General features: G+C 51.4%; 1 protein-coding gene and 2 pseudogenes across 2 annotated transcripts; 2 read left to right on the top strand and 1 right to left on the bottom strand.

Moving 5' to 3' along the window:
* Positions 1-2,076: 2,076 nt before the first annotated feature.
* On the top strand, positions 2,077-2,195 carry LOC147347899 (5S ribosomal RNA; annotated as a pseudogene).
* A 3,465-nt stretch (positions 2,196-5,660) lies between these two features.
* On the top strand, positions 5,661-8,784 carry LOC147347898 (uncharacterized; annotated as a pseudogene). The gene has a single exon (XR_015150812.1). The product of XR_015150812.1 is annotated as an uncharacterized LOC147347898 (transcript).
* A 2,848-nt stretch (positions 8,785-11,632) lies between these two features.
* LOC147347897 (liprin-alpha-1-like) lies at positions 11,633-25,622 on the bottom strand. Its single transcript, XM_086368893.1, has 9 exons — positions 25,613-25,622; positions 25,233-25,472; positions 23,387-23,547; positions 20,478-20,701; positions 18,467-18,689; positions 17,245-17,246; positions 14,330-14,599; positions 12,723-12,941; positions 11,633-11,891 (listed from the first exon to the last, which is right to left on the bottom strand). The coding sequence occupies exons 1-9, from the start codon at positions 25,620-25,622 to the stop codon at positions 11,633-11,635; spliced, it is 1,608 nt and encodes a 535-aa protein (XP_086225019.1).
* Between the last annotated feature and the right edge of the window lie 270 nt (positions 25,623-25,892).

Here is a 25,892-nt window from a genome sequence, read left to right as displayed (position 1 = left end):
TATAAGTGGCAAGTCATAAAGGGATGAACAGAAAACCCAAGACATCCTCCTGAGAGTGGCCACACGAGTCTATTTAATAACAAAGGAGGCAATGGAGGGCCCGCCTGCGAGGAAAAGCTAATCCTTCATATTCATGGAGTGCCAACATCATCCTTTTTATTCCTGTCCATCAGACTGTACAAAAAGAATACCTAAGGAGTTGAGACAAGAGCCACTGGAGGGCTTCGTCTGCTCTGCTAAGAGCTAGCGTTACTAAGGGAAGAAGCCCAATGCACTTTCAATCTGCCCAAATCTGGGGTGTCCCAATCTGTGTCCTCAGGAATCTCATGCTCACCAGCAATGCCTCAATCCATATAGTCCAGAGGCATAGCCATGACAAGAACTTGCCTGTGTGTCTGTGGGGTCAGGATGGTGATTTCCAGTCTGAGAGATGTCCCTGGAGCTAGAGCTCCAGCTAGCTCCCTAAAGTGCTCCTGTCTGCAGTGTCCTGTAAAACTTGGAGTGGGGGCCTTGCTAGAAAAGCACAATAACAGCATGGATTGCAAGTCCCTTGAAAGTCTACAATCTGGCACACAAGGTTAATAACTTTAATTCCCCAAGCAGATATGAAATGGTCAGAGGGACCAGGAAAAGCTGACTGGGGAAAAGAAGTTCAGTCCAGATGCTTCTGATTTAGGAAAGTAGCTGCTGCTGCTGCTGCTAAGTTGCTTCAGTCGTGTCCGACTCTGTGAGACCCCAGAGTTGGCAGCCCACCAGGCTCCCCCGCCCCTGGGATTCTCCAAGCAAGAGTACTGTAGTGGATTGCCCTTTCCTTCTCCAATGCAGGAAAGTGAAAAGGGAAAGTGAAGTCACTCAGTCGTGTCCAACTCTTAGCGACCCCATGGACTGCAGCCTACCAGGCTCCTCCGCCCATGGGATTTTCCAGGCAAGAGTACTGGAGTGGGGTGCCATTGCCTTCTCTGTAGTAAAGTAGAGACCACAGTAAAAGAGCAAAAGAATCTCAACTCTGAGTGTTCTTACCTTGTCTTGAAGATCTTGGACAAGCCCCCAAGATGATAACCTAGCAGTCAACGGTGACTGATGCCACTGGATTCATGGTGTCTAAGAAGAAGATATTACTCTGGGGCCAAAGACAGTCTCAGTCACTCAGAGCTTTGTGTATATTTTATTTAAAGTGAAGGTGACAGAAAAAGCTCTGACACACACATCAGAAGGGGCTCACTAATTTAAGTGGGGCCATATATACTTCTCAACTAGCCTCTGAGAATAGACAAAAAACATCTCAAGGATGTGAGCGTTTTGCCCAGACCCTTTCCTATAACATACATCCAAAGCTCAAAAAGAGGAATGTCCTTGAACCTGAGATACTGCTCCCTACAATGCCTACTTGTCTTAGGCAAAAGAATGTGAAAAAGAAAGCAAGCTTGCCTCCTCCTTAAAGGGGCTTTAGGCTTGGACTCTTTATCAACCTGCTGGGACAGGTAAGTATACAGTTAAAATCAGGAAACTCTAATGTTGTAATGGTGGTGAGTAAAGCATTTGTATAACATACCACTGATAACTCATATAAGTATATCACTTATAAATTCAGTATGAAGGTCAAAAGATAAAATATCAAAATAATGATAACTACAAAATGAAATACTGGAACCATGTTTGAAGAATTAGATAACAGTATGATACAAAGTCAACAAACAGAGAGACTCAATGAAGAGCTACAAATTATTTTTTTTAAAGGAAACTAACATAAATTCTAGATTTGAAAACTAAAATAATTGAAATGAAAAACTGATAGGTTCAATAGCACATTTGAGATGCTAGCAGAAATAATCCATAAACTTGAAGATGAATTCATAGAAATCAATGTAAAAATAAAGAGAAAAAAATGTTGAGGGAAAATGATCTAAGGCATCCATTCATCACACCATCAAGTATGGAAGGAGAGAGACTCTCAGAAAGCAGGGAGAGAAAGGGGAGGGAGTAAAATTACTTGTAGACGGAATGGCTGACCGGCAAGTCAGAGCGAAAGGGAGGTGCAGCGCAGGGCTCTTAGGGCGCTGGGCGGCAGCAGCCTCCGTCTAAGGCCATAGCACCCTGAACGCGCCCTATCTCATCTGATCTCGGAAGCTAAGCAGGGTCGGGCCTGGTTAGTACTTGGGTGGGAGACCCCCTGGGCATACCGGGTGCTGTAGGCTCTTTGCCTTCCCTCTCCTTTAGCCCCCGCCCCACGTCCCAACTCTTGGGCTCCCGCAGCCCCAGCCCCTCCTGGGGGTGGGTGGCCAGGGCACCGACTCCCGCTGCAGACCTGGGTTGCCTCCGCGTGGCCCGCGAGCCCCTCCGCATTTGGCTTCCAGGAAACCAGACGACAGTCCCGCGGGTCTCCGTCTGGGGCTCCCTTGGCGTGCCTCAGGCAATCCCGGGGGTCTGCACCAGCTGCAGCCCCAGCCCCAGCCCCAGCCCCAGCCCTACCCCCAGCCCCACCCCCACCCCACCCCCATCCTCGCAGGCGAACGCCCGAGCTCGCGCGCACCCCCGCACACACACAGATATATGTGCACAGACGGTGCATGTATCTTGTTCAGTTATACTTTTGGTGGATATATGCCTGGGAATGGGACTGCTGAATCATATGGTACTTCTAGTTTTAGTTCTTTCAGGAACCTCCATACTCTTTTCCATAGTGGCTCTACCAACTCACATTCCTACTAAGGGTGAAGGCGAGTTTCCTTTTCTCCACATCCTCTCCAGCATTTGTTATCTACAGACTTTTCCATGAGGACCATTCTGCCTAATGTGAAGTGGAACCTCGTTGTAGTTTGGAGTTGAGTCTGTCCAATCATGAGTGATGTGGAGCAAGATGACCTTTTTAAAATGCAGATGCAATTCTATCACCTCCCTGCTCCAACTGCTCTTGTATTTTCCCATCATAGTGAAGATATGACCAAATCCCTTCATTGCTTGGTCCCCACTTTCTTCTCTGATTTCTTTTCACTGGAATGCCCTCTGCACTCTTTTGGTTCCATCCCATAGGGCATTTTTCATTTCTTGAATGTACTAAGGTTCCCTTGTCACGTAGCCTTCCAAGATGCTATTTTACCTGCCTGAAATTCTTCCTGCATCTCAACCCTGGTTTACGTCGGTTCAACCTATGGATCTCAACTCAATTATTAGTCTGAAAAGCCTTCTCTGACACCCAGTTTTTGGTGAGGGAAGAGGCCCCTATAGAAGTTCTCAAAGTATCTGCCTGTTATTTATCATTAGATTAGTCTCAGTGAAAGAAGGAACTGGGTTTCTTCTTCTCTCAGCATTCTATTTCCAGAAACATATTGCATGCCTACTAGCTCATAGTAGGTGCTCAATATTTATTCAGTGTGTGAAAGACAGAAAAGTTCTGTGAAGCCTCAACTTTTCACTTGGCTCAGCACTTTGGATCTCTTTGTATCTTTGTCGATTCAGTTCTTTTCTTTCTTCTGTTGATGTGCACACTATATTCAAGGCACAATCTAAGGCATGAAGACATATCAATAAATATAGGTTCTTGCTTTCCAGGAACTCGTACATCAGATTTCTATAATTCAGGGTTTTTTTTTTTTTAATGCTCTAGAACAATGTGAACTTTTAGTATTATCTATTTTCATTTCAAAGAAAGATCATTTTACTTACATAGCAAAGGTGGAGACCTTCCAACTTTCAGTCCAATACTTATACCTTTACCATTTCAGGCAAGTCTTGTGGTTCCTTCTGGAGGTGTGCAGCTCTTCCAGAAATGTGAAGATCTTCCATAGTCCTCAGACTTTGGTGTGATTTGGAATCCTCAAGAAAGTTTCCAGGTATAGGTTCCAGACCACCACCTCAAAGAGTCAGTAGTGAATGGAGTGGATTCCAGGAATATGCATTGTTATCCAGCATCACTGGTGATTCTGTTGCTACAGACTCAATGCAGTGGGCAGGGCCTGGACTGCCCACTGGGTCTGATGTGGAATGGAAAGAAGGGCTTACCCCCTCCACTGTTTCTAGCCCTGTGACTAGAAACGGTCCCCAAACAAAAATCAGACAAACAAGATTATCCCAGATCGTAGTCCATGAGATGAAGGAACTAAGCAGCTGGTTGAGACGGAGCCAAGGGGAAAGGTTGCTCTTTTTTTCTCCACCTCTACTCCTTTCTTCCTTGATGCCTTAGTGATTCATTGTGGAGATTTGAAATAAAGTTCACAAGAGTCGTATTTATTGAATAAAGATTTTGCATTGAACCAACTCTAAAAAATGAAGAAAGTTTCACCTGCCACATGTTTCTTTTAAAAAGTCAATTGCTTTTCAACTCTGGGGTTTCTCCATTGCCTTGTTCAAGTAGCCTTAATCGTAAAAATAAAATAAAACTACATAAAGATTCAAATATACCAACAAAGGAAAGCTTCCGTTTCTTAAATCATCTTTCCACTTAGTAGAACACTAGCTCTTTTCTTTGTATTTTGACTAGGCAATTAGTTGTATTGTGGCTCAGATGGGAAGGCATCCACCTGCAGGAGACTCAGGTTTGATCCCTGGGTCGGGAAGATCCCCTGGAGAAAGAAATGGCAAACCACTCCAGTATTCTTGACTGGGAAATGCCACGGACAGAGGAGCCTGACCAGCCACAGTCCATGGGTAGCATAAAAGTTGGGCACAACCGAGCAACTAAGAACAGAAGTATTTCCAAGGACTACATTCAAGAGATTTGGAACTCTTGCTTGACTCCCTCATGTTGACCATGTTGACTAGGCAGCAGATAGCAGCTGATTCATCTGTACAATTAACAAAGAATGTGTCATTCTGTTCTATACTTTTCTGTACTGTAGGAAGAGACTGTACAGAGCAGATGTCTGGACTTGTACAGGACTTTTGGTCCTTTAGAGGATTACAGTTGCACCATCAATGCTTGCCAGAGGTGGCAGGAAGGCGGCACTGAAAGTTTGAGTCCAGACATGTCCAGTGTTTTAGGATGTATCAGATGAGTAAGAGTGCATTTACCCTTCACTATGGCTCCATAGAAAGTTGCTTTGGGTTTGGAGGTACACACACACACACACACACACACACACACACACACACACACTCTGCCGCCGAGACAGGTCAAGAGCTAGAAACCACAGGTAAGGGAGACGGAGAAAGAGGGAGAGAGAGATAGCAAGAGGACACACAAGCTTCCCAACCCCCGGCCTCCACATCCTCCCCCCTCCACTCTGGGTATCCACCCGGCCCCAAGTCGACCGACCCCACCCTCACCCACCGACACACTCACACACACTCTCACACACTCACCCTCTGGCCTGGGGGTGGGGGCTGGGTCTCGCCTTAGGTAGCCAGGCCAAAGGGGACCTTTGAGACCTCGGCTTCAAGGAAGTCTTGGGGTCCCCACGGGTGACCGCCAGCCCCAGGGCACCGTGTCCAGCTGGGCCTGGCCCAAAGCTGACGCCCCCTCCCTTGGGGAAGCTGCTTCTTCCGCGTGGCCTTCCTCTGAGGTGCGTCATGGGCTGTGCCAGTGTGTCTGTCTCAGATCCGATGCCATCCTCTCTCCCCTGTCTGTCTCCTGTTTGCTGTCTCTCTGTCGCTCGCTCTGTGTCTCCCTCTGTCTCTGCCTCCGTGTGTGTGTGTGTGTGTGTGTGTGTGTGTGTGTGCGCGGGCGCGCGCACGCGTCTGTCTGTCTGTCTATCTGTTTCTCCCTCTCACAGTCCTGGAGTCTATCTCTGAACTTTCATCTCTTTCTGCCTCTGTCTCTCCTGACACCCGGCGGCCAGTCCGTTCCTCTGGCCCCAGCCTCTCACAGGTGCTATGGCTCTGGCTGACGAGGTTGCGACGGCGGGCTGTCGACTGTCTGTGTGTCTGTCCATGTGCCTGCCTGTCACTCGTCTGCTCTCGCAGGAAGGTTGTGTGCTTGTCCGGCGGCGTGGGGGAAAGGGGGGGCCTCGGTAGGGCAAAGGGGCGGGGCTGAGGCGCTCCTGTGGACCGCGCCTCCGTGGCTCCCGGTGGGTTTGGGCACCGGGCAGGTGTCGGGCAGGATGGGCGCTCAGGGCCCTGGCTGGGCGGCGCCTAGGCCCACAGGAGGCTCAGAGGCCCGAGGGCCGCGGGGGTCGGGCAGCGGCGGGGCCGAAAGCCAGACACCTCCGGGCCGCGTGGCCCTGGGCAGCGAACGGGATCGGGGGAGGCCCGGCTCGCCGAGCACGGCCGGGCCTGGAGAGGCCGGGTGGAGGGCGCCGAGACCTCCGCGCCCCTCAGCCCACCCCTCAGGCCCCACACGCAGGCACGCCAGGCATGCTGCTGGGGGTCCTGGAAGCCCTCCGGGCTGCCGAACCTGGCTAGGCCTTTGCTGGCCGCGGGGTGGCGGTGGTCGGGGGCGTGGCGGCATTGGCCGGCGGAGTCTGGTCGTTCAGCTCAAGTACAGCGCGCGCCCTGGTGGTGAGGTGCGGCCTGCTGGCCCGACCGGCAGGTCAGAGCGAAAGGGAGGCACAGCGCAGGGCTCTTAGGGCGCCCGGAGGCAGCCGCCTCCTTCTACGGCCATACCACCCTCAACGCGTCTGATCTCGAGGGCTCACATTTGATGGTGGTCTTGTCATCTCCTACCTCTTTCTCGTAAAGCTGGCAGCTGAGGGAATGAGGTAAGTGTAAAATTGAATAACAATAGACTGTGTGGAATCTGTGAATGTGGAGCTCTGTGAATCCGTAGGTCTAAGGAGAGACTGGCAGCTGCCGACGTGGAGTATCTGTCCCCATGACCGCGTTTACGTCATCAAATGTGCCATTGACCGCCCTTCCCCCACCCCGGGTGGCAGGGACCCCCACGTGGCAGCCCCCAAGCTCGCTCTCTCCGGCTCATCCACCCTCTAGAAGTTTCCCCAGACCCTCAGTAGGAGTGGGCACTGCTGCGGGTGTGCGTTGTGTGTCCTCGTGCCCCATGTGACGTTGCACGACTAACCGCACTCTGTGTTTGCACCCTTCCTCCCGCGCTCATGGGACCAGGCATCGTGGCGGGAACAAAGGGGCTGGATTCTGCTACAGTCAGGACTTGCTCCTGATGTGCTTCGGGGTGAGTACAGGCCGGCCTGGTCCTGCGGGGGCACGGAGCCCACGCCCCAGGGAGTGGAGGGTCAGTGGGTCTCCGGAGGTTAGCCTGGGAGAACCCTCACAGCAGAGAACGTGACCTTGGCGCCCCACTGCCGCCGGAGTGGTCAGAGCATGGCCAAGGCCCCTCGCATAGGGACGCATGGGTATCCCTCCCACAGCGGCAGTGCTGCCGGCCACGCCCTGCCTGCACGTTCTCGGAGGGAACAGGGCCCAGAGCGTCAGGGTTCACGAGGCTGCCCTGCCCTGGGCCTCTCCATGCGGAGGCCAGCGTTTCACACGGAGGTGCACCGGCATCTGGGGCTCGGCCACTGCTAAGGGGCCACCCTCCCTTGCAGGTGCTGCTCTGGGTGGTCCTCTGGTGGGTTCGGCCCTGGGGCCCAGCCCTGCTGGAGCAACTCTGAGGGCAGGAGGCTGTCTGCTCTGTCCTGTTCACATCTCAGCTAGAAAGCTGGATTGGGCTTTTGAGTTTTTTTACCAGCAGCTTTTAGCTATATGTCAGAATAAAGTCAGCCACAGAGTTCTCTCCTTGATCTACTTGGTCCTCCATGTTTCTCTGAATTCTCAAAGCAGCTGAAGCCCCAAATGGGGTGGGGGGGTGGGGGTGTCAGGAGGGGCAGGGGCTGGGGCACCAGCTGCCAACCCAGGACTGACTTTTCTGTGTGTGTTTCCAGTTTACCTGCACGAATTCTCCAGATGTTTATACAGCATCCAGTATACAACAAAGACTACATTTTGAACTCGATGGAATCTTTACTCTGTTAATACTTGTTACATGGACCCGAAGATATTACAGGGTTTTTAATTAGTGAAAAATTCATGAATACCATAGAGAAAATATTTTAGAATTTAATGTTTCTGATATTTATGTAAACTTATGGCTTCATTTATATAATTACTTCCTTTTTCTTGTATATTCAGGCTATGAATATCCTTTCAGATCAATTCATGTTCTGATACCTGATTTCAGTCTTTCAAATGAACGTACTGTAGTGCTTGTCTGTATAAATCCTATGAACAAACACAGGGCTTTTGTAAATGATGCATTTATTGTAATTATTCTTGTTTAATTTTTCAATGTTAAACCATGAGAGAAGGGGTTTTCCTGCGATTGTAAAATCATCATGACACGGTGTGCTTTATTATCCTTCCAGAATGTAACCAAGCTCTCCAACAATCACTCTGAAATAAGCAAACTTAATTTCAACCAGTTGTTGTTGGATGTTAACGACTGGCCTAAACTGTACTTTTTCTAGCAAGAAATGCTTTTTTGTCCGCAGCGTGAAGTGATTTAAAAGTACTGGGTGTTAAATGTGAGCTTCTAATGAAATTTGGGCTGAAAGGATGCCTAGAAGAAGACTGAAAATCTCTCCTGTAACCCAGTCTCTGTGGACCCAGATCCCTCCTCTCCGGTGAGACTCTTTGGGGACCAATCACGATGCCCTGCACCCGCTGCAGAGCCATCGAGCTGGACAGTGAAGGTGCCACTTCCCAGACAGACAGGATAGTGTAGCTCTGACAAAGGCCTTATTTTTATGTAAATCATCTTTTTACATGATTGTAAACATGTTTAAAGAATGGACCTAGGCGTACATTTTTAGATTGTGATGACATAGCCATTCTGGATTGTATAAGTAGCAAATGTAATTTTTACTTTTTCAGCGGCACATTAAAAAAGCCAGCAAGAGATGCGTTCAGGTCACAGTGTGATATTTATTATGCAGCTGGTATCTTGGTAGACAGAGACAGCATGTCTCTTTACATGTGGGTTCTGCCTTTAATTTACTTGTACAATTCATTGTTATCATTCTATTTTCCTATTAATCTTTTGTGAACTTCCCGAATATGTGACAAAGTATGTACAGTCTACTTTTGAACTATTTTTATCACAGTATTATTTATTGCTTTCTTTCAATAAAGTACTGAAGCAGAATTTCCCAGGGCCAATAAAGAGTGCTGAGGGTAAGCTGTACTCTCACTGAGAACAGACCAGAGCTGGTAATGGGAGCCCGTGTCATCACACGGACATTCTGTTAAGAGAAACGGACGGATGCAATGGAAAGGCCAGAAGGCGGAAGCATAGGTGTCCCTAGAGGACGACCGACGGTGTGTTCATGCCCTTGGCTCCGGAGACAAGAGGCTCCATCACTTCAGCATCTGCGGGGACAGGGCCCCTCTGCTGCTGAGGTGTGGGCAGCGGGCCGAGGGTGGGAACAAAGTGCAGGTGTCGAGGCTCGCCATTGGTCACAGGGTGGCGTGTCCAAGGGCAACCTTGACGGGGATCCAAATTATGCACCCTAGTCCAGCATCAGGTCCTCCCCCAGCATCAGACCCTAGTCCAGCATCAGACCCCAGTCCAGCGTCACGGCCCTAGGCCAGCATCAGGCCCTCCCTGACCCTCAAACCCTCCCCCCACCTCCGACCCTTCCCCAGTATCAGGCCCCCCACCTCCAGTATGAGGTGTGGCAGCCCTACTTGTCTGATACTCCTGAGCACACTCAGGCAGCCCCAGAGCAGCAGGACAATAGCTCTGGCAGGAGGTGTATCTTTAGGAATCACCTGCGGAGCAGCAGCAGCTGGGCTTTGTTTCAGATCAAGGAGAGACAAAGAAAAGGCACTTGTGCAGGAGGCAGTGGAGGCTGTGGGCACGTTACCCCAGCTCTGCTTCCTCCCCGTAGGGGCTTTGCTCTCCTGCTCTCTCACAGGCCCCAGGGTGGTGTCCTTCCAGATTCACGGTCTCCTTGATATCTCAAGCCCAAGTCCTGAGTTGCGTCCCAGTCTGGTGTGGCAAAGGGCTGGGAACACCCAAGCTCAAGGGCTGAAAGGATCCCAAGGGGACAGCCGGGCCCCAGCAAGTGGCAGGGCAGGGGATGAGGGTGGCCGCCCACAGAGGGCGCCAGAGCAGCACTGGAAGGAGAGCAGTGATGCCTTAGCTCACTCGGGGACGCTGCCCGGCCTGGCACTCAGAGATGTTACTGCCAGCAGCTCTGGGGATACAGGAAGCCTGGTGAGTGACACCACGCCACCCAGGCCGTGTGGTGGGCACTGCTGACCATGGCCTCGGTTTTCATTCTTGTTCCAACTGTCCCTCCAAGGGTGACGGGCTCCTCTTCCGAATGGCACAGATATTTTTTCTATGTGGGTGAACGCATCCCTTGTTTCTGTTGGCGCTGTTGTCGCTCATCGTGTGTTTTCCTCTTTACAACCTGTGCTTGCTGCTCTTCCAGTTTAACTTAGGAGCAGCCCTTATTTTCTGCATTTCTAGTTGTCAGCATTCACTGGGGCATTCCAGGTGGTGCTAGGGGTAAAGATCCTTCCTGCCAATGCAATAGATAATGAGAGATGTGGGTTCGATCCCTGGGTTGAGAAGATGCCCTGGAAGAGAGCATGGCAACCCACTCCAGTCTTCTTGCCTGGAGAATCCCATGGACAGAGGAGCTAGTGGGCTACAGTTCCTGGGGTCGCAGAGTCAGACACGACTGAAACAGGTTAGCACATACTCAGGTTTTAGTTCAGTCGCTCAGTTGTGTCCGACTCTTGTCACTCCTTGGATTGCAGCACTCCAGGCTTTCCTGTCCTTCACTGTCTCCTGGAGTTTGCTCCAACTCAAGTCCATTGAATCATCATGCCATAGAGCCATCTCATTCCTGTTTCATCCACGAGAGAGGTGGCTGGGGCTCGGCAAAGTGCCTGGTCCCGCTGGGTGGGTGTGAACCTGCCCTCACCGCTCCCTAACCACGTGACTGTCACTGTGTCCTCCTCTGTAAATCGGGAGGGGGCAGCACCTGCTTGGTAAGGGGCACACACGGCATCTGGTACATAATCAATGCACCATCCATCTCAGCATTGTATTTACTACTAATAGGGATAGCACTTAATAATCTGCTCCTTTTTCTCTCTTGTCACTTAACTGTGCTCCAGACCACATCTGCTTTACTTACCCCTGTAAATCCCACACCCAGCACAAACGAGACTCAACACATTTGTGGCTGAAGAGGCAGGAACATATGCTGTCCTCAAGGAGAGGAAGCTGAGTGATATGGGGGCCTGATGATAACCCTGTGTGATGAGGGGACCCCAGGAGGACCTGTGTGGCTGTGGGGTGGGGTGGGGGGCATGAGCAGAACCCCTGATGAGCTCCTGGGGATGGGGAAGGTGGCAGGAAGGAGGGCGCGTTGTTCCTTGTGGTGTGTCCACAGATTGTACCTCACCCCTCACTGAGGAGCACTTAGGCCGTTTCCAAACACATGTCACTGTTAGGATGAAACAATCATCGCCCAGCTCCTACTCAATTTCGTAGAATATGTTTCTAGCACTGGAGTACAATCATCTGCTTTATTCATCCCATGCTCCGTTCATCCACCCATCCAGCCAGCCATCTGTTCATCCATCCACCACTCACTAATCAATCCATCCATCCACTCTTAATTCATCCATCCATCCAACCATCCACTCATTAACTCAGCCGATCATCTCAGACCCATTGAGAAGACAGACGCCTCCTCCACTCCTGCTCCCAGGAGGACCCCCAGCGTGATTACAGGAGCCTCATGGGGACGACAGGGGAGACACAGAAGGGAGATGCCTGCAGGCCCTCCTCCCTCTGATCGGTGAAGCACCCACCTGGTCCTAACGCCTCCTTGCTGGGGTGTTCAGGCCGGCCCTTTTCCTTCTTGCGAAACCAGCGGCTGATGGAGGACTTGATGCCCTTCTTCTTTGGGGCTTTGTGCAGCGAGCCATGGCTGCTGGTGCTGCTGCTGGGGTTATTCCCAGGGCTGTCCTGAGAGCCTGTGGAGCTTCGGGGAGAGAAAACGACCTTTAACTGGCACCCTTGTGCAAACACACACCCCTCCACAAGAGCTACTGATAGAAACGGGCACCCGGCAACACCCGCGCCTCAACCTCGCAGCTGACAGTTGGAGTCTCCTTCACCAACCACACTCCACACGAGCAATGCAGGCCCCCGGTGTCAGACAACCGCACCGGGAAGCTGAGATTCTCTGCCTCGAGCTCTCCCGAGAGGAGGGCTTGACTTCAGGCCAGCTGGTGCAGAGGGCGCTCTGACCCTCCCTTAGGGTCGCTGCTCGGCAGGTGACGACGCTCCAGGAGAAGACGAGCTCCCCTGCTCTGGGTAGTTCTCCCCACCTCCCACAGGGTAACCGTCCCCGGCCGTGGCAGGAGAGCGACGGTCACCGTGCAGGGCTGCTGGTCAGGTGACCACACGTGCCCCCCATCGAGTGCTGCCTGGCTCAGGATGGGAGCTCAGCAAGTGGTGGTCTGAATGAGGACAGTGTCAGTCACAGGAGGGGACAGGGTCTCCTGAGAGGAGACCCCTGCAGAAAAGGGAGGGACCCTCAAGAGCGAACCCGAGAGGCACGGGGCCATCACCTTCAGGAACGCGCCCTCTACCAAGAGCAGGAAGAAAGCTCCCACAGGAGTCAATCTGTAGAGATGGACATTTTCTAAAATCACTGAGGTCACTGAGCTCTTCTTCCCCAGCACCTGAAGTTCACCACTAAACACAGGCACCGAACTCAGTGTTATTCCTTTAAAATCATCCTTGCAACTCTTTCAAGACAAGAGGTGCAGGGTTCCTGAAACTGACAATGCACACACAGGTCACTTACTTGTGGGCGTCCCCGAGGTCCTCATGGGTGGCTGTGCGCAGCGCCCCCGTGCGCAGGTGGCCCAGCCGAAGGGACCGTGGCCAGGCGAGGGTCGAGGTTTCACATTTGATGGCGGTCTTGTCATCTCCTACCTCTTCCCGTATAGCTGGCAGCTGAGGGAGTGAGGTAAGTGTCAAATTGGCTAACAATAGACTGTTCTGAAAAAGGCAATCACACAGGCTTTACATTATAACCAGAAACTTATTTGAAGATCTATTAGCTATGCTTTCCCCCAAGTACAAAAAAACCCTTGTTATAGCTTAATGCCATCTTAAAGGACTGTCTTGTTCAAAAAAAGTGAGGCTATGGGGCAGCGAGAGCATCTGACTGAGTGCAGAGACCCCGGACGGGAGCCTCCCTGCAGCCGGCCTCGGCCCTCCCTGGAATCCAGCGACCAGATGGCCCTGCGGGGCAGGACAGCAGAGCGATGCTAGCACCTTGAATCCTGCACGGCATGAACTGCCCTGATGAAAGGACTGTGCTCATCGCCAGATGCTGCTCAGAAGCACCACAGCTAGAGTACAAAACCTCTCAGCAAAGCCGTCCAGACCTTTCTGTTTGAAGGAGAAAAAGACACAGCTTGTGCCACCATCCAAGATCATTTGTAGTGATGATGCAGGTTACTGGAACCCATGACAACAAGAGAAACACAGAAAAGGTACCTAACCCCTCCACGCGAACACCATGTGCCTGGATCGTATTTCTCGGTAACATACAGACTCGGGGCTACCCACTGAAGTACTTACACGCAGTTCGAGTGTCATTCGCTCACAGTGGTTTCCATAAGGCACCCCCAGGTCTTCACTAAGAGATGATCTTGTATCACCCTAGAGCGGTGGGAGGTTCAAAAGGGAGGAGATATATGGGTACCTATGGCTGATTCATGTTGAGGTTTGACAGAAAAGAAAATTCTGTAAAGCAATTATCTTTCAGTTAAAAAATAAACTAATTAAAAAAAAAAAAGAAGAAGAAGAAGAAGAAGATGATCTCTCTTGGACTCCCAGCGTTTCCGCTGGTCCTGGGTGTGAGGAAAGGAAAGACAGTGTGGGAACAGATTAACCCTGCAGGGTCCAAACAGGTCTCACTGATACATTTCGGTGTGTGGTTAAACCAGGGGAGGTTTTAGGAAACATGCATGGCATGTATTGTTATAAACAATGAGTGTGTTGTTTTGACCAACTAACCTGTGCTTTTTTGGTGGGATTCTGTAAAGAATACTGATCCCGTGCAGCCCCACAGGAGCTTGGTGACAACAAAGTAACTTAGTGCAAAATACAGCTGAACTCATTTAAGAGCAGCTGGATAAACTGGGCTCCCTCCCCTGAGCTCTAACAAGAACCCTCAGACAACAGAAGGCTACAAAGGCTAGAAATTTTCCACATGGAACTGAACAGGGATCAATCTCAAATTCAAGTTAAAATAAGCATTTATAAAAATCAGAAAACAGCAACGAACAGAGCAGGGAAGTGACACACCTGGGTTGACTATGGACTCAGTGGAGACAAACACCTGCCTCAGAGTCAGGGCCCAGGCCAGCCCCTTCCCCCGGGCCTCCTCCTGAGGAAGGCCTCTGGGTCTGCGCCTGGCTGCCCTCCCCCAGGATGGGAGCTGCCCCACTGGTGCCACATGTGGCTAGGAAGGGCAGTGCCGTGTCCTCGCTGAACAGGAGGGCAAAGCAGGCCACAGAGCAGGTGAGCAGCACACCCAGGTCACCAACCCCAGGGGGACGGCGCTGCTCTGCTGTGCTCAGCAGAAGGGCTCCCGTGCACTGAGCTGCCTGAGCTGGAGCACGGCCACCCCAGTCCTGCAGGAAGGCCCAGGAGTGCTCGGTCAGCTGGCTGGGAGCAGGAGAGGGACAAGGAAGGCCAGCCCTTGGGGCACTGGACTCCAACAACAGGGGCTCATCCAAGTGACCCGAGAGGAGAGGCAGAGAGCTCCCTCCTGATGCTCCCTCCATCAGGGATGCCGTGATGGACACGAGAGCCTCTGGAGGAAAGCGGGCTGGACAGCACCATGGTTAAGTGTCCAGGCTCTGATCAGACCAATCTGCACCATGCTGCTGGGTGTGAGAGCCTGGGCAGGGTGCCCGGCCTCACTAAGCCTCAGTGTCTATGTCTGATGAATGGGGATAGCAGCAGCCTGGACCTCACCTGGGGCTGAGATGACAGACTTGGAAAGCACGTGCCCGGCACACAGAGTCTCCTGCACACTGCTACCCACCATCATTAAATTGGTTTCCCGCAAATCTAACATCTATGGCTCTGATTCAGTCATTTCTTACATGAAAACACTAAGCGGAAATTCCATGGTGGTCCAAAGGTTAAGACTTGGCACTTTCACTGCCGGGACACTGGTCTGATCCCTGCTTGGGGAACTAAGATCCCATAAGCTGTGCAGCATGGCCAAAAACATAAGTATAGAAATTTTTAAAAATAATAAATAATACAATGTCTATTATAAACATGCATGAGATGATCAGAAGGCAAACAAGTGGGAGAAAGGCAAACTGTTACAACTGTCCCAACGAATGACCTATTTCCAACAGAACCATCAGCACATTTTAAGTGGTGGGTGAGTTTCATTACTTCCGTTAAAACATCATTATTCACCAGGACATAACCACACAGTGTTCATTCACGTTAAATGATAAGGACTCTTCAATACTTCACAGAGAAACAAAGGTGTGCTAAATTAGTAAACAGTTTACCTTTCGACGCTGCTTCCTTAAATCACTAGGCTGATAGATGCATGCAAAGAAATGAAGAGAAACCAGATTCTTTACGACTTTGAAGCTAAAATTTTAAGAATCCGTAGAGGCAAATACAGTAAAGCAAAAATGACGGCAAACATGTAAGTGACATGAAGATTTAGAGAACATGTGACTGGAAACAGAACATTTTTTTTTTGACCACAGAAGTTAAATAAGCTATTTGAGATTTACTAGAGAAACACTATAAATTATTACTCAAGAAGATACCATTCTATTACAACATCATGATTTATTAAAGCATAGCATTCTGTACAACAAAGGGCCGTAACAGGTGTCTATTCTCAGCCAAATTTCTCTATAAGTTAGTTTCTCTTAATCAAAAACATGTTATACTTTAAATTAGTAATTTAACTGATGAGGAAGTTACCATAATATCTATTTTAACACTGAACAAATCTAACCACCTTTTGGACATTAATGTAAAATCCTGACACGGAATTTGATTTAAAACTTCTCACAATAAATTCATTAAAGCAAGTTCCCTGTGAAAATATGTAAGAATGAAAGCTAGCATAATAGCAGGTGCAGTCTTTACATTAACCATAGAAGATACTTTTTTAACGAGTCTAATAGAGACATTAACTGTGCAAAAGCTGATGAGATTTACAGTCTTAAATACAAGCACCAACACAGAAAGGATATTGTGTCAGTTCAGTTCAGTTCAGTTGCTCAGTCGTGTCCGACTCTTTGTGACCCCATGAATCGCAGCATGCCAGGACCCCCTGTCCATCACCAACTCTTGGAGTTCACCCAAACTCATGTCCATTGAGTTGGTGATGCCATCCAGCCATCTCATCCTCTGTCGTCCCCTTCTCCTCCTTCCCCCAATTCCTCCCAGCATGAGAGTCTTTTCCAATGCGTCAACTCTTCACTTGAGGTGGCCAAAGTGCTGGAGTTTCAGCTTTAGCATCAGTCCTTCCAATGAACACCCAGGACTGATCTCCTTTAGAATGGACTGGTTGGACCTCCTTGCAGTCCAAGGGACTCACTCTCAAGAGTCTTTTCCAACAGCACAGCTCAAAAGCATCAATTCTTTGATGCTCAGCTTTCTTCACAGTCCAACTTTCATATCCATACATGACAACTGGAAAAACCATAGCCTTGACTAGATGGACCTTTGGTGGCAAAGTAATGTCTCTGCTTTTGAATACGCTATCTATGTTGGTCATAACTTTGCTTCCAAGGAGTAAGTGCCTTTTAATTTCATGGCTGCAGTCACCATCTGCAGTGATTTTGGAGCCCCAAAAAATAAAGTCTGACACTGTTTCCCCATCTATTTCCTATGAAGTGATGGGACCAGATACCATGATCTTAGTTTTCTGAATGGTGAGCTTTAAGCCAACTTTTTCACTCTCCTCTTTCACTTTCATCAAGAGGCTTTCTAGTTCCTCTCATTTTCTGCCTTAAGGGTGATGTCATCTGCATATCTAAAAGTCCATTAATTCTACACTTAAGAGGATCATTTCTTCATGTAAGCACAATCTCATTTATGAATTACACATGATATGTAGTTTAGGATCCATCTACATATATTATGCTTATAACTGCATGCTGCTGCTGCTAAGTCCCTTCAGTCGTGTCCGACTCTGTGCGACCCCATGGACTGCAGCCTACCAAGTTCCTCTGTCCATGGGATTTTCCAGGCAAGAGTACTGGAGTGGGTTGCCATTGCCTTCTCCTGTAACTGCACAGTGATACACCAATTCAACTTACTGCTATGGGGGAAAAACACCATTTAATGACACATGAAGACAAAGCACAAACCCGACTAAGGGGACACACGCTGTGGACCACAGCACGGCTATGACCAGAGCAAGTGAGGGGACGGGGGAGGGGAGATGGATGGGTAAACTACAGCCTCGGGGGTTGGGGGGGATCTGGATTCATGATGACTAAGCAGACAACAGGATGAGAGAGGGAATCAAAACCAATGATGAAAGCAGACACACTGTCAGAGAACTCCAACAGCAAGGAAAACATACAGAACTGTTCTTTTCCAAATATTTGGAAAGAAATCAAGCATGAAACCACAGAGAAATCATCAAAGAATTTTAAATATCAACTAATTAGCCAATGATGCCAATTATAAAAACAGTGTCAAAAGACCACAAAATGGACTGGTTACCACTTCACAGGCCGCTAAAATGATTCACGGTTAATTTAATTATAAGCTGACTAACAATGCAGCTAACATGAAATGGGTGGTAACAGAAAAAAGAGACAATACAAGTCCAGTTACAAAGCAGAATGTTGTACACGTGATTTCATGGGGTAAACAGCAACACACTCACAACACCTAAGCTAAACACGCAAGAAAGCTGGAACATGTGCTTTAGAGCCGCACACTCTGTCACCAAAAGCCCTAGGTCGTCATCCCAGTTTTAGACTCAGAAAACTGAGGTAGCCCGACGTCTTCCCTGGGGCCCTGGGGCCCTGGGCTTTTAACCTGGTTTCACACGCAGAGCTGGACTGAGCGCGTGGCCGGGTCCATCAGCAAGCAGACCAGTGTAGATTCTTGGTTTTGTTCCCACCGCATGCCCTGCACCCTGCAGCCAGGCATCCCCAATGGAGAATGTGCTGTACGGCTTTCCCATGCCATGAGAGCTGCCTATGGCTACTTTCAGGAAGCTGTCTGCTCCCTGAGAACAGAAACTTCCCTGCAGCTGCTGTGCCCAGCACAGGCCAGGCCCAACGTTACAGAGGCAGGCTCTGGCTGAGTTCATGATGACGTGCTAAGTAGTGGTCCAAATATCAAGACTAATTTGTTGCTGTGCCATTGTGGAATGATTAAAGACTAGGCGGTTTAAAAACTTTTAGACCTCTGAGCGTAGCAAATGTACCTGATTTTCTTCTGGGTATAAAGAGAAAAAACAAAAAACAAACAAAAAACAGCATGCTGGGGGAAGGATGCGGCAGGGAGGAGGCAGACACATACCAGAGTCATGATGCCCAGCTGGTCTCCCTCCTGCGCCGGGCTGTGCCGCCTCCTTCTGGGCTTGGGCAGGGGTGGGCAGGAGCCAGCATGCGAGGAGGTGGGAATCAGGTTGAGGGAGCTCACTGATTTAAAACGACAGAGGCTGCCTAAGCTCCCCCTGCCCTCCCTGCTCTCAGTCTCCTCGGCCCGCTGCTCCGTGTTCTCCTTCTCTTCTTCGATCAACCTAAAAGGGAATAAAATGCGTCACCTGCCTTTGTCAGCAGAGGAACCTATCTGGACAATAAATTTGGGCTGGCATTCTGTGTCATGATTAGCAAATTCCAGAAACAGTTGCTCAATGAACATCTCAGCCAAAAGGTTCTACGTTTCCTCTTTTGAATATTCTCAAACTTAGAATAACTTAGCGTTGAGTCTTACAAACTGGCCCTGATCATTCACGCTTGATTTCACTTATTTACTCTAACATTCTGAAGGGGCCCTGGTGGCAACTCTCTTTCCTGTGAACCTCAAGTTGACAACCCTTACCTCCCCTGCTCTCAGGGCAGAGATGCACGTCAGTGCCTCAAGTCTTTTCCACTGGGAATCAGGAACTCTGTATAATCAAAACAGCAATTCACAAACAACCTGCAGTTTCTAAACACAAGTCTCCAGACCAGATGAAGTGCTGAGTTGATCTTTTTTTTTTATTTTTTTAAGGTTGTGTATATACAAACGCATCACTTGATGAGGTTCTGCACCAGCTTTGTGTGAGTTTCTGGATTCATGTCAATGTGCTGCATTAACCTAGAGTTTACAGTTTCTGCTCTTCTCCCCTAATGTGTGGTGGATGTTTTTATATAGCAGTTTAAATACACGATTATGCAAATAAAATGACTTTCAAATTAAAATACAAGATTCTTACAGGAAGTAAACTCTCCAGCTTCACTTCTACTCATACATCTGGAAAGTTTTTCACTGTTGATAACAAGTTGATGGACAGAATTGACCATTTACATCAAGTCAACTTGTCGCATAAGGAAAAATCACTTTTACCTGACAACTTGCTGTAAAAATAAAAGTATTAATATATAACCGTTCCATACTCCTGCAGGGATGCGGAAAGACCATCTTTCTGAGCTCATCTGTGCTCAAACACGGCCCACAAAGCTGTCTGTCTTGGCGTCAAATGGGCAGGCGACACCACCTGAGTTTGCTGGTTGTCCCGTTCACCCCCTGCCTTTCCCCCGGAGCATCCCACTCGGCCGACAGGAACGGGCACCTTGGCCTGGGCTGACGTGATGAGAACAGTCTGAGCAGCAGCTCTGCCTGGTCCTGTGCAGGGTCACCGGCCTGCGGCCACTCTGAACATGGACTCAGGACACGGGCATAGCTGTGCGGGTGTGGCACCAGGCAGGCCTCGGGGCCCCCAGCCACCTGGCTGCACCCAGACCCAAGGCCCCCCGCTCACCACGAGGCAGGCCTTTGGATTCTATCCTGTTTTGAAAATTGTTATAACTGCCAAGACGGTGTCTAAAGAAAACATTTTAAATATACTGATGAGATGAGAAAAACTCAAACACATGTCCTTGGACCACTGTCTTACAACAATCCAATCTTCACACTGCATTAAGTTAAAAAGGAAAATGCAGATCTGAGTGGGGATTTGCCAACCTCAAAACCCCAGCTTTCACCAGGTGGCTTCTCACCAGAACATGGGGGGCTCTGAGGGACACAGGAGGGTCCACGGGCCGCAGGGGACACCGCCTTGGTACCTCACTCACCTTGGGGCTCAGAGCTGAGGGGGGACACCCCACAACGCCCCCCCCCCCGCCCCCACAGAGTGCTGACACCACACCACGGACAGATTGCCCTGGCTGACCGAGCTCTGTAATCAAGGGCCATCTCAAAACTGAAAATTCTTGAAGCAGACCTGAGGTCAGGTTTCTTACTATGGAACGCTCAGACGTCCCTAGAAGAAGACAGCTCCTCAGAGAAACCGAGTTTCTGGGGAGCTGAGTTCAGGATCACCCACCGGATCTCTTCGTTGATGGCATCCAGCTGCTCCTGCATCATCACGGTCAGAGTCTTGGCATCAGCCTGCCTGCCGGGCGACAGCTCAGTGGCCGAGCTGAAGAGGGCGACCCTGTCGCCCTCGTCGTCAGATGCACCCTCGTCACTCTCAAACGCCTGGGCCACGTCGGCCAGCATGCTGGCTTGCTGCGTGTGCTCCCAGTCCTGCTCCTTTGGGGTCTGCACCTGGTCACGAGAGGACCACGTCTCATCAGCGACATTCAGGGCAGCTCAAGTCTATCAGGAACTGAACCCAATTTTACATGGAAGCCCTGACTCTGGATAAATGGGCCATGCTCATGAGACACTGCCATCTCTTAAGCGAACAGGACTCAAGAAACAGGCAGGGGGAGAATCCAGTTCCTAGATGGCCTGGTGACACTCACGTCTCAGTGTGGACGGCAGGCAATCCTATGAGGTTATTCACAAGGGTGGGCTGATGGAGTCAGAGACAGAAACTGAAAATTACAAAAATACATCCATGCCTCCATCAGCCAGGCTGGAGGAAAATAAGAAAAAAGAACCCTTCAGCTCGGCAGCCGCTGGGTCCCTATCAGCGGTCATCACTGGTACCAGTTCACCAGAGTGTGCCGTCCTCGCAGGCTCCCAGTCCTCCGTTTCCCAGGCTGGTCTGAACAACCACAGAGAGGCGCAAGCAGGGGCAGCCAGGAGACGGGAGGGCCAGCCCCTCCGCGGCTCTCCTCTCAGGACACAGGCCCTCGGGCTGTTCTGGGGGATGGCTCCTTGCACTGCAAGGGTGGCTCTGTCATCAGAGACACATGGGATAGTGCCAGCGGGGCCCCGTGCCGCCCTCCCACTCTCACACCTCACACCCTTCTCTCTGAAAACGTCCCCCCTGCCACACTGTCACCCAGGTCCTGCCTTCTTTCCCAGACAGGACCTCAAAGGAACTGAGGGGCAGCCTCGAGGTGCTGGCTTGCTGGCTCCCTGCCCCTGTGTCCAGTGCCCTAGCCTCCTGTCTTCATCACGACCCCGCCCCAGGGCTGGGCTACCCCATTCGCTGGCTCCGGGACCGCCTGCCACATTCCTCCTCTGCTCCAGCGAACCAGCTGCCTAGGGGTTCACCCCCATCAGCCCAGTCGGCATGTCCTCTCCCTTCTCTCGCCTTCCAATCGCACAAGGGGAACCAGCAGATTCCTCCTCCAGGGCTCCCTGCAGCGCCCACTGCGGGTCTCTGAAAGCTCCTTGGGAGTGGCCTCTATGGTCCCCCTCCCCGCCAGGTCTCCACTTCTCTGCCAGCAGGCGGTGAGCCCTGCCCTGCAGGGCAATTCCCCGGGGGCTCGAGGAACCCGTGTTACCAAGCCCCTTCCCTTCCTTGCCCTCCCCCACGCCACCCCCTGCCCCCAGCATGTCTCTCCCTGGGCTCCAGGCCCTGCCCTCCCTGTGGTTATTCCTCAGTCCCTTGCGCCCCTTCTCAACCTTGGAATGCAGGATGCCCCACAGCCCTACCCTTGCACCCCATCTCTCTCCACCGGCACCCGCCTGGTGACTTTACTGTGCTCGTGCCTTTAAATGCCATCTGTATGCCCACGACCCGAAGTCCACCCTGAGCTGAATGAGTTCTCTCCCGGATGCAGGCCGGAACACTCAGCTGTTCTCCTGACACGTCCCCGGGACACCCAATGGGCTCGTCCACCTCAACAGGGCTGAGGCCCGGCTCTTAGCTCCCCACCCCGGCAGCCCTCCTCACCTCAGGAAACAGGCTCTGGCCTCGAGCTGCTCAGGCCTGAGCCCAGGCTCCTCCCTGATGTGGCCTGCTCTGTCCCTTGTCCCCGCTGGTTGACATGACCCTTTTTTCTATCTCCGAGTGGCTACTTCTCTTCCTGCCTCTCGGTCTCTGGTTCAAGGTCACCCTCCTGATGTCACCTCACTGGCCACCCTGTTTACACACGATCATCCCCTCCTCCTTGGACAACTCAGGCACTCTGGTCTCCTTTCCCTGCTCATTACTGTTCAACAGGCTGCGCGGGTTTAAAAAGGGGTCCACACATTCTTCCATCCTCCTCCCTTCAAGAAGCAGAAGGGGCAACTCCTGCTCAGCCCCTGAGCGAGGCAGGACTTTGCAGCTCACTCTTGCAAACAGAAGTGAAGGTGTGCGGCCTCGAGACCAGGGTGTGAAAGGCCCTGGGCTAAACCCCGCACTCTCGCTCTCAGAGGGTTTTCTGAGGAAAGCCAGGCCATGGGAAAGCCACACGGCAGGGACCTCGGCCTGTCCCCAGCAGCCAGGTGAGTCTGAAAGCCTGCCATCCAGCCCTGGGGGGCCTTCCCGTGTCTGTGCCCTCAGGAGGCCCTGAACCAGGCCCGCCTGCTACAATGCACAGGCACTGGGGACTGTGAGCTGCTCCCTGGGAAGTCACTAAGCTTTGCAATGATTCGTTACGTAGCAGTGGATAAAGGACACACATGGTTTCTAATTCACTGCTGGAGTCCTACTTCTGACCATGTCTGGCCCAAACTAACTGATCACTGAATGTGGAAGCTCAAAACACAGACATGTATGAACAAATACACGGCATGAATGAGGCGAAAAGATAAAGGCACTTAAACTTCCAATGAGAATTCTTCTCACTATAAGCTAATGGATATGTGTATCCATTTACTCGTAGGATGATTTCAAAACTGCTAATTAGTACCATGCTGGGCCTCACAGTAGGCCACAAATTATCAAAATTGGTTAAGGAAAAAAAGCATGCCTTCAAAGTAAACTCTTAGCCAGAAAAAGGAAAATGGGGAGACGTAAAGCAATCTATCAGCGCTTTGTTCCAAACCCACCTCAGGACCATGGTGTGAGGGGGCAGGTGCCTCACAAGGTGCCCACCAAGGATGGGAAGGGGGCGGTGGGGTCCTCGCCTCGGATGGCTCATCATGCAGCGCTGCCAGCTGGCCTTTCTGGGGGCACCGCAGCACCGCCCCGTTGCCCAAGGAGTCTGCCGGCCGGTCCGCCACAGGGAACCTGAGGTCCGGGGCGCTGCCCAAGTGGGGTCGCCTGAAACACACGGGGAAGAAGAGTGCTGTTAGAAGAAAAGAGAGCTCACTCTGTCAGACGAGCCAAAGCCTGTCCATTTGGAAGATCGGCAATTTCACAGCAAAAGGGCCCCCGGGAGGGCACTGCCCTCCTGGCTCCAATAGCAACAGGCCACCCGCTGCTCTGCAGACACTCAGGGCTCATCCCCAGCAGCTGGAAAACTCCCATATGTGGGGAAGGCAGTGCTGACGCGAGGGTGTGGAGCTGACTAGGACAGGATCGGCTGTCTGGGGTTGGGGCGTCCAGGGTCCCCCTGGAGCCCGCTCTCAGGTCCCAGGGCAGGGCATGCACGTGCTCTGCTTTCCCCTTGGCACCCCACCTCCCCTTTGGCCCACGCCTGCTCTGACCTCCCTCTCCCACGGGAAGTCTGTGGATCACAATCACCGGTCTGCCTGGAACACTGTCTGCACCGCTCTCAGTGTTTTTAAAGGCGCCTCAGACAACCCACAGCAGAAAAGCCTCGGACCCACAGCTCGGAGCTGAGCACCATTGGTGTCTCCCATTAAAGCAGAGGTGAGCGTGTCACCAGAGTCTGGGCTGAACAAGGCCCAGCACAGATGCTCAGGCCCTGAGCACTAAGGCCTGGGCCTGCAGGTGCCAGGAGCTCACTCAGCAGGGGCCTGCTGGGAGGCAGGGCAGCCCCGCCTTGACTGTGAGCCGCCTGCACTGCAGGACCACCCAGGCTCTGCTCGGTCTTGTCTCTGGGATGAGGGTGGTGCCTTCATGTGCAAGATTCCCTAAACCCAGGAGACAGGGCCTTCCTCCGAGGACAGGACACCCCATACGTCTGCAGAGTGGCCAGGGCCAACCACCAGCTCAGCCTGCTCGGGGTCACACGCTGCTCTGCTCGATGGTTTTGTGAACACTGTGCTGCACAGGAGATGGACGTCTGGAATCTCCCGGAGCCACACCTGTCTTCCCTCCCGTCTCCCCTCCCTCCTGACAGAACTGTTCCCTTCTCTGCTCCACTTCCACCCAAGGGCCTGGGGCTAGAGCACACTTGGGAACTGAGTGGGGGGTATGACACAGTCCCGCTGTGGACTGGGGACCCTCGAGGGTCCTCTGAGGGCTACAGAGGCCTCCGGGTTGGGTCGACCCCCAACCATCACCTCCCAGTCCCCTCGCGGGGCGCAGCCTCCATTTCTCTCCCCCTCCTCACCCGAAGCTCTTTCCTCCGGGAGAAGGTCTCAGAGACAAGGTGACCAATTCCTCTGGGAGGTCCCACCAAATACGCCGTGCCTGCCCTGCCTGTGAGCCAGTTTTCAGTCCCCACTCCCTCCCTCCTGAGGCAGCACAGTGCCCCCCACCCAGCCCACACTGCCCACAAGCCCCACTCTGAGGCCCCACCTGTGCTGCTAAGTCACTGCTGTGACCCCTCCAGAGCTGCCTCCTGGAGACACCCCTCCCTCGCACCAGCCGCTGTGGCCCACTGTCTTCAGAACACAGCGGCTCCTCCTGCCCCGCGGCTGCTTCCTCTTCTCGTCTCTCACTCTCACTGACACACACGGGACTGGTGACCAGGCCCCAGGCTTCTCCATCTGAAGCCCCCAATTGTGTCAGGCCTCAGTTCCTGGCACCAGGTCCCTCCTCGTTACCCAAAAACCCCCAAGAGGAGGAGGCCGTGTCCACCTCCTTTTCCTCCACTGTCTACGCAGTCCTCCTCACACTCACCTCGTCCACCCTGGGAGCCGGGGTTCCCCACCTCTGACAGCCCCAGCCCCTCACCCTGGAGGAGCTCTGCCACCAAGTCCGGCCACATCCCCTCCTGTTCTGTAGGGCACGTGCTCTCCTTGAACTCCACCCACCATGGTTTCAGACACAGGACCAGTTTCTGGCTCTGCCTTTGTCTCAAATGACATCTCCTTTTCTCTAGAAGAAGGCTGGGTGGGGGCTCTGGACTGCGAGGATCCCCTAAGCACACAAACACAGAAATATGCGTATGGGCTCCAAACTGTCTCCTAAGTCAGGATTCAAGCAGTAGTCCATTTCCTACAGATGAATGAATGTCACCAGTAAGCACTTAATAACCTTTGCTAAAGTTTATCTCTCACTTGTGACCATTTTCCGTCCAGGTTCGATGCATGATGCTGGATGCTTGGGGCTGGTGCACTGGGACGGCCCAGAGGGATGGTATGGGGAGGGAGGAGGGAGGAGGGTTCGGGATGGGGAACACATGTATACCTGTGGCGGATTCATTTTGATATTTGGCAAAACTAATACAATTATGTAAAGTTTAAAAATAAAATAAAATTGGAAGAATAAAAAAAAAAAAAAAAAAAAGAAGCCAAAGAAACATTTAAATACTTAATAAGAATTACCGCCCCTATAACA

Source organism: Bos grunniens, chromosome 22 (genome assembly GCF_055505025.1).
Source record: "Bos grunniens cultivar Pamir isolate PY7600 chromosome 22, Bosgru_T2T1.0, whole genome shotgun sequence".
Taxonomy (NCBI): domain Eukaryota; kingdom Metazoa; phylum Chordata; class Mammalia; order Artiodactyla; family Bovidae; genus Bos; species Bos grunniens.
This window is presented reverse-complemented; position numbering and strand designations above follow the sequence as displayed.

Bases quoted from the DNA above. Each gene is read 5' to 3' on its own strand.
- LOC147347897 (XM_086368893.1), bottom strand. The intron at 20,702-23,386 runs GCGAGGACCCCA...TCTCGTGACCAG, and splicing joins TGCATGATGAGCCATCCGAG to GTGCAGACCCCAAAGGAGCA. The intron at 11,892-12,722 runs GTAAGTGACCTG...CTCTCCCCGAAG, and splicing joins GACCTCGGGGACGCCCACAA to CTCCACAGGCTCTCAGGACA.